Genomic DNA, 8970 nt, shown 5'->3' with positions numbered 1-8970 from the left:
CTATCAGTTACATATTTAGTACAGATAAAAAGTATGTACCATAGATCAACAGCCACCTTTAAGGCCACAGCAGCACAAAGGTGTGTTCATGCAGTAGATATGAGGTAGCCTTTTGCTGTAAACAGAATAATAATTTTATTGTCACCTATGTAAACAAAGTGGGCTTGAAGCTTTTGTGTTTTTATTCTTCTCCCTCAACCCCCATCCCCCATCCCTCCCCTCCTAGAAAAGCTAAGCACCAGTAACTCCGACTGCAAGTCAGTGGGAGCTGTGGTCGCCCAGCATCTCTGAAAACTCAGACCCTGTGAATGTAAAGACACAAATGCTCACATAAACAACCAGTACAGAATACCACTTCATCATTTCACAGGAACTTATAATACAAAACGCTGAGATCTGATTATCAGAAACGTAGGTCTACGTCAACTCAGAGGTAGTTACTAATATCAGTACATAATACTTATATGGAGATAAAAAGGTCTAAGACTATTTGGTTTGTTCTGAGTAAGCAGGTCTGTAGACTATTCTGTAAAGAAAAAAAACATTACATGGTTTATTCCCTGAGCAAAGTTCTTTGTCCTGAGTATGTTTTGTAACAGTGATAACATTCTAATATATAAAAATAAAACCTTAAGCTTTCAACAATAAGATAGGGTTTGGTATGTGCTCTTAGCAGTTCAGTCTGACTTTGGTGCACACAGTGATTTCAAACAGCACCAATAAAAATCCACGTGTTGAAAACATTTCCTTATCTCAGCTCTGAACTTCTTACGTATAACAGGGAATGACCAGTTTTCAAATCCACAGTTGCCCATTTCTATAAGGAACTTTGGTTTAAATTTTCAAAGTGACCTAAGTTTTGCATCTTTGCTGCTTAACCTGGTTTTTACACTGACTAGAAGGTTAAGCAACGCCACTTTGATTTGTCTACATAATTTAAATAAGTTTACTATCCTTACATAAGGCAAGGACGTTCTCTATAGATACATCACATTCAATATCGTCAAAGGTAAGCTTTGCATTAGCACACTGAGAACTTCAGTACAAACCTTGAGATTCTTGCAAACACTGGCAAGGAATTCACAGAAAATAATTCTCTCGAAATTGTGCCCTTCACTGAGGAGTTTGACGACTACCTGTTCACTGAAGCAGCAGCAGCAGCACCAGTAAAAGTCTCATCTGGCAGGACAAGTGGGAAGGGGAAGGCCACGCAGGGAGCCAGCTGCATACCTGTTGTAACCATCGGCAGCAGAGGAGTTACCACAGTAGGACTTTGGCTCGCTGCAGCCTTTCATGCAGGCTATTTCTTTAGTTTGATTATCCGAGCTTAAACCTACCCGACACTTTCAAGCTTTAACAGCCTGTGTTTATTGCCAATGTTAAGGATTATACAGGTTTCTCTAATTAACTTACATCCACAATGGGATTTGTCAGAGTACGTTATCTTACGTATGACTTGGTAATTCAAAAGTTACAAATGGAAAGTGACTTGAAGTTTTGATAGGCTCCAACTCTATTAACCCCGAGCAAGGCCTGCAGCCCAGGGAGTCTCACTCTGAGGCCACCAATCTTTCTCCTCTTTCACACAGAAGTGTGTGGTCCTAGGGCACTCTGGACCAAGGCTGGCCAGCTGCAGCCCCCAGTTCACAAGAAGTAGATGATGCCTGGGGCTTCTAGCAAATTTGCAGGTCCCTTCACTCAGGCTGGTCTGCACCCCATGCTGTATCATCATCTAGGGAGGCTGGCTGAGCAACCCCAAATACCCATCAACCTTTAGTCTTAAGAAGCTATTTAGGCCAGGATCTCATTAGCTTTGCATTTTGTTTTGTTTAAAACTCAGACAACAACAATAAAAATCCCTATGGAGTTCTCTCCACGGTATTTCAACAGGAAATAAGGGAGAAGACCCTTCAAATTGAGTGACACTACTTGGGACCAAGAGAAACTGCTGCTGCTGCGGCTACAACTGCCACCAAGGTACCCTAAATGTTCACAGTATACAAATGGCTAACCAGGATGGCATCCTGACACCACTCAAAAGGGTCTGTTTGGTAACAACTTACACATTTTCTCCCCTACACAACAGACATCTAAATTACAGTTACAATCATATTAATTTAACAAAATGTTTCAAGAAACCATCACAGAAATTACACATTCATTGTCTTTTCTGGAGCTTTAAACTCCTCACCAACAAAGGGTGGTGGCAATGAGAGTCATCTTGAGTCATGAAACTGCCCTGCACCGGCATGGGGAGGGGTTTTGATACTTTGTGGAAATGAAAAAGGAAGTAATTCAAATTGATGGGACGGGGGATGTCTTAGTATCTTTAGTACCATTATGGCAGCTTTAAAATATGGAACTATCCTTTGGTTCATAAGAGAAGTAACAGTCTTGATGTCAGTTCTTTGTGTGGTTTATCAGGTTTGGTTTGTTTCTGAGTGAAATTTCAAAAAATTGGTGTTTGCTTTTTGAACACATTTGGAAACGGGTTCTAGGAATGAGTTCAGGAACATTGGGTACTGTGACTTTTGCTTCACAGTAATGTCTGGTGGGATTTGGAGAATGGTCTGATGGAAAAATATATATTTATAGATACGTACACATACACACACGCATGCACACTCATACATACACACAGAAGGTAAAACGAAATGCACCCTGCTCAAATGTATTTTGGTTGGAGTGATTTGTCTATCAAAGGAAAAAAAACCAAAACAAAACAAAAAAAAACATTCACAGTTCCTCAACAGTAGTTAAAATTCCAGGTTAGCTACTGATAATGAATTATTTCCCCTGTACTTGTATGAGGTAGACATCCCAAGAGGGTAAAGAAAACGGAACATTATGACAAACGCATTAAGTTTTTTTCCTTTTCTGAACAGAAGGCCCCTTTCTGTTCGGTTCTTCAGGAGATGCAGACAACTTACTCGACGAAGCTTCCTGTGGTGACCTGCCCGAGCGCTCCAAGATCTCCGCCCTGCCTTCCTGAGAGTATGATGGAGACGAGAAGCCGTGCGTTCCTCCCCCTTCTCTCAGGAAGGCAGATGTGGAAGGCTGTGGTTCGGCTTCGTGTCTTCCCTGAGAACTAGTGGGCTGCTGCTGCGAGACAGTTTTATGGGGGCAGTTAGCCACCATGTGCATGATGCTCTGACAGTAATGGCACTTCTTTGGCTGCGGAGGTAGACTACATTCTTTTGCGTGGTGGTCCAGGCCACCACAGTTGTAGCATCTAAAACCAAACAGAGACAGAAGATGGAGTTATGCAATGCAGCGTCCCACGGGAAGGTTTCCTGCGGGCCCGGGCCCGGCCCCACTAGAGGGCACCAGATCTCCAGCCATCCCCGCCCGGTGTCCCTGCTCGCCCGGCACTCGCAGGCATCCAGAACATCCCCGGTCCCGCCGTCCCAGCGCCCGCCGCGCCGAGCGGCGATGGATGCTCCGGCTCGGCCGCTCCCGCAGCCACGTCCCGACGGAAGCGACGCTTACAGCCAGGGAAACACAAGCCCGAGGAGGGACGCGGTGCAGCACCACGAGCCAGGACTGGCGCTGTCCCAGGGCCCGGCACTTCGGCTCCTCTGCCTCAGCCCCGGGCCGAACCCTCACAGCGCGGATGCAGGGTCTGTCATGGCATTTAGGGGTTCGATTCAAAACAAGCTTAGCAGAGCCCCGGGAAGAGTCGTGAAGCTGTGTTTGTTTGTTTCGTCGCAAAACTCCCAACTCAGGGGCACATGGTTGTGACCGGGATGCCACTTGCCATGGGACGCGCTGCCGGGAGCCCAGGGGTGCAGAGAGCCCCCTCCAGCCGCACGGACACGGCTTCTCCCACCCTTCTCAGAAATGCCTGAAACCCACTAAACCTCTTCTACTAGCTTGTTAGCCGGGGGAGTCCTGAAGAACTCTCCAGCGATTTCTTACTGAATCCTTTGTAACACACCCCGGGAACACCAGTTATTGGATTACATTATTCTAACATACGATACAAAGAAATAATTACACGCCCTTGGCATGGTGACCTTATTGCACCACTGAGTCTTCTATTTTGGCTGCTTTTGTATGGCTTCTGTTTCTTTGTTTTATAAAACCTACACTGAATGCATAGACATTTCATTTATAATAATCTAAAGTTACTGGAAAGAGCTAAACCATTTTTTTTTTCCTTTCTTTCCTTTAACCACCAACTAATTAAAAAATAAATATTTCATTATAAATACTTAGGTCTGTGGAGTCAACTTAAGGATTAAAAAATAGACTGTAACTATAACTATGTATGAAACACTGCAAAGTGTTCTGGATCAAGCCCACATAAAGGTATTTTACATTTTCAGATTCCTGGAAAGTAACAAAGCACCGTTTGATTATTTTACCTAGCATTCAGTAGTCCCTACAAGTTCATACAATATCAAGAAGTTTAGTCCATGCAAAGCTTATATACAGCCGGAGTCTCATAAACTAAATTTGCTTTACCTTGCAAAGAAATGCTATTGATGAAACCTGTGTAATTTTTAAAAAATATTGCAAATATCAACTTTTGTAATTCCACTCCGAGAAACAATCCCTAGCACCTCCCACTTCACATCTCTTTATCACTAGTAGCAAGATACCAACCATATCTTCATTTCCACAGAGAAATGAAAAAATAGCACAAGTTGGTCATGGCATGCTGCATGCCATCATATCTTACCAGACTGACCAATAATTTAAAGAAGTTAAAAAATGAACAGAATTTCATTATTTTTTCAGAAATTATTGTGAGTTATTGTTTTATCTTCCCTAAAAATGAGTTAAGAAGAAACCAAGCCCAGTACAATGAACTCTGCACTTCTACAACAACTGCAGTAACATATTTTAGGTGAACTGGTTCCATTTTGATGTCACCACTGCACTGAAGTTTGATGTGATTTTTCAGTGGAATTTGAAGCCTATGCTTACACTACTCTATCTGCATATACTACAGACTAATCCATGAAGAGACACACAGTCTAACAAAGCTTCCCTTGAATCACAAAGAAAATAACATCTACCAGCCCCATTATCACTCAGTATTGATTTCCCTAGCACAGGAAGGGAAATGACATACTAAGTACATTGTAAAATCCAAACATCCTGATCTAAGACCAAAACATCAAGCTTTTTTCTCTTATAGTTAAAAAATAATTTTCAAGTTATTGAACAGTATTCCTTAGACTACTTTTTGCCAAATCATTGCAGGTATTTTCGAATTAGTGACCCCCACTTGACAGTATGTTCAGCATTCAGTCTTCCTTACTGGCGTTCAGCTGTGTTCCCACCACAAACTTTCTAAATACCTTCTGGAAAAAAAGTATTAAGGAAGTAAGCCTTGCAATTAGAGAAATGAAACAACAGCAACAAGTAAAAATCTTCAAGTGTTTTTTGCTTTCTCCCATTTCAATAAATACATCTAAGAATTCACAGATGTGGTACTCATTGTAATTTACGTTATATTAGAGAATGATGTTTACTATTACTTTGTCATCACTTTCTAGCATTGTACTTGTTCCTGGGATAAATGCATTATAACACAGTATAGCACAGGAGTGTGCAGACATTCTGGAACTTGTGGGTTTTAGCTTAATTCAAAATATGGAACTTTATGGCTGTGACTGTGTCAGCACATTTCTTTTCTCCCTTAATATCACATCTGTTTAGAATGTTAAAAAAAAAAAAAAAAAAAAAGGACAAAGTTTGAAAACAGGGTAAAGGGCCTCAGTAGCAGGGTAGGCAGTAGCCATGGACAAATCAATTTAATCAGTCACTATGGTATATGCTCTGTGCTATGCAATTCAGTGCACTGTTTCACCTCACCAATCGGCAAAGAACCTGCTGTCAGGGCTGCTGCTTCCACTCTAGCAGCCTCTGTCACCCTTTGCATATATACACAATCAATACATCCTATTTGCAAAATATTGTAATTCCTTGCATTTATTTAAATTGCCACTGAAATGTCACTGTAAAAGAAAAACTCTGTCAGAAGAAGTTGTGATTAAACTCTGATCTGGCTTTTTGAGGATGTTTTCATCACAAATCAATTCAAGCACCTGGATAAAGTGTCACACTAGAATATATATGTACCAGGAGGGGTGTGCCTGGACTTACAAAAGGGGGTGATATTTATTCGATGTTGTAACTATTTATTCATTTCTTGTCTATCACCAGGAGAACAGATCACACCTTGCTCTGAAACGCCTTCCCTTTCCAAGGGATTTATCCCAAAGTGGAAGTGGTCAGCCAACTCAGAGCTCAGAAAAGATGCATGGCATCATCCCCAGGCATTAAGGTATGGCATTAACACTTTTATCCTGAGTGCTTCAGCCCTTTGCTCCTCTCTGCTGCCTGTACTTATGTTACCACATCATGAAAGCTGACAGCACCATGTGTACATGGGAGCTTACACATTCACATCTCTACCTACTTACATATACAGAACAACACACAACAAGCTCACTCCTGCCATGAAAACCAACTAATTCTGACTCCTGCCATGAAAACTGACCAATTCTCATTTGACTGCTCTCAGAAATTCCAGATTAGTGCAACCATAGCAAGTATCCCTTCACTTCTGAAGGGCGACAGAATGAATGTATGTTAGCTTAAATACAAGTTTATATGTAAAGTCTATCATGAGATGAATAAAACACAAAAAGCCCTTAAAAGTGCAATTATAACAGAATCAGCACTTACAAAGAAAAAAAGTAAGAAGGATTTGTTAAAATAGGATTGTCTTTCTCACAGTAGGCTCCCATGATTTGCTAGCTAGCTTCAGGCTCAACAACATAAAGAGATGGCAATTATCCTAAGGGGAAATCCTTTCTTCTCTACAGCACTGACAGCAAGGTGAACCAGGGTGATTTTTTTATATAAAAAAATATGAACATCTTAATGGAAGAACAGCTTGAGGAACTTGTCTAGCGTTGTATTTCAATACTCTCAAAAAACCTGTAACATTAATACCTACTAATGAAGAAAGAAGAGGGCATATAGCAAGGTTAAGAAAACCTCCTAAATTCTCCTTCACTACGGATTTGTGACTGCATGAAAGTGCACATATTAAAGGAAACATGAAGAAGCAGAAGTGTACAGATTCCAACATATACTATGCTGTACTAATTGCAAGAAGCTGATGACTGAAATTGATTAGAAGTGCTCAATTTCACAACCAAATAATACCATCTAGTCTTTAGCCTTTTTCCTTTGTTCCAGCAATCAGATACTCCTACTCAGGAAGCACACCCCAGCCCTAAACTTTTTAGAACAACAATACCCTTGCCTTACAAATACGTTTTCCACAGTAACAACTCAGATTGGTTAAGCAGCACTAGGTAGAGCAGACACAACTGCTTGCTTCTTTGAGCTGTTTTATAATATAATTTAGATGATAATCCAATATATATGACAAGTAGAGAATAATACGTGTAACCCCAGACTGTTATCTGTTGAGAGGAAAAAAACAGTAAAATTACCATAGTGACTGACTTGGGGGAGGGGGAGCAGGGAGTAAGGGGTTAACATCTAACAGGGATAGGAAGGGGAGGGAAGGGGGTACAGTCAGAGGAAGACTAAAATAATTCACCAGGATATACCCCATACCAATTCCTCTTTTGTTCTTCCTTTCTGAATGCTATCAGACAACCAAAAAAAAAAAACCACCCAGAAAAAAAAAAAATTTCTTGGCTAACAATACTCCATCTTGCAATGTTAATGCCTTGAAAAACCCGTATGGAATTCTAGCAGCGTGTGCACATGAGATGCTGTTACAATACACTGAATCCAACTGTGCAGTTAAAACAGAAAGGAAATATTTAAAATCCCGCCTAAATGTGCGGTCCTTTTTAGCCATTACTTTCACAACATACCTAAAGAAAGGCAAATGGAACAGGCAGCAGATCATTTCAACTATTCTATTTTGTAAATGGCTGTAAAGGGAAGTTAAACCATCCATGATTTAAGAGAAAAATGGGTCTTAGACACATAACTAAGATTTTTCAGTTTAAGGCTTCAGTGATTTGTGTTGAAAATACAGCCATGAAACACTGCAAAGGGTTGCTTCTCACTACCTGGATGTGACACTTATAAAAGCTCGGGCTGGAGTGTGCTTGCTCAGGCATGACCTGGGACAAATGAGAAAGACCTCTAACACCTCAGCAGGGCTGAAATGATCTTTTGGACTATCAAGGATCTGCTAATTTCAAGCTGTCTTTGTGGCAGCTTGAAAAGCAATGTTGGATTGAAAAGCAATGTTGAGAAATGTGGTCTAGTGGAAAGTGCTTCTGCCCATGGCAGAGGAGGTTGGAACTGGATGGTCTTTAAGGCTCCATTCAACCCAAAGCATTTTGGTGAGCTAACAAGACACACAGAAGATGAGTGGAATGTGCACTCTGCTCATGCCCTCTGACAGGGAAATGGATGGGATGTTTCTGCTCACACGTGCATTACTGGGATTTACACCATTCTGCTTATCAACCTTTAATTCTTAAGCTGTAGCTAAATGCAGGAGAGAATACAGGTAACTTTGAAAACACTCTAAAAAAGGTTATTAGATTTCAAAGTAGTGAATGCTGAAATACTACTGAAATAATAATTAAGGTCAAGAGAAACTATCTTGTTAAATAAACCAGAGAAAGGAATATTTACCATCTTCATCAGAGCATTTATGGCTTGTCCATCAAGCAGGCTTACGATGAGGCAGAAAACCTCACTAGCACCCTCATTTACCAATCCAGGGGGAAAAAATCAGTTTAATTTTAAAACTGTAAGTATTTTTAATCAAGAATGCTGTAAAACAGCATATTATCAATGCAGAAAATGGCACACTGGTGCCACATTTAGGTTTGTGTTGGTCTTGTGAGTATTTGCTACCCTGAACTCCTCGTTCATGCAAAACACTGTGCAGAGGCGACATGCTGGGAAAGTTAATTGCAGGCTGGCATTCTTCAGCAAAATTCAGTTAGA

General features: G+C 40.9%; 1 protein-coding gene across 2 annotated transcripts in view; it reads right to left on the bottom strand.

The window, feature by feature from the left end:
* Positions 1-282: 282 nt before the first annotated feature.
* The window catches only part of LIN28B (lin-28 homolog B), an 81321-nt gene continuing 72633 nt past the window's right edge, over positions 283-8970 (bottom strand). For both annotated transcript variants that reach the window (XM_066315190.1, XM_066315189.1), the window contains one exon: positions 283-3232. In XM_066315190.1, coding sequence (XP_066171287.1) covers positions 2860-3232 — 373 coding nt within the window. In that variant the 3' untranslated portion in view covers positions 283-2859. The remainder of the gene's footprint in view (positions 3233-8970) is intronic.

The sequence above is a fragment of the Sylvia atricapilla genome, chromosome 3 (genome assembly GCF_009819655.1).
Source record: "Sylvia atricapilla isolate bSylAtr1 chromosome 3, bSylAtr1.pri, whole genome shotgun sequence".
Taxonomy (NCBI): domain Eukaryota; kingdom Metazoa; phylum Chordata; class Aves; order Passeriformes; family Sylviidae; genus Sylvia; species Sylvia atricapilla.
The sequence above is the reverse complement of the archived record's forward strand: the minus strand, read 5'-3'. Positions and strand labels throughout refer to the sequence as shown.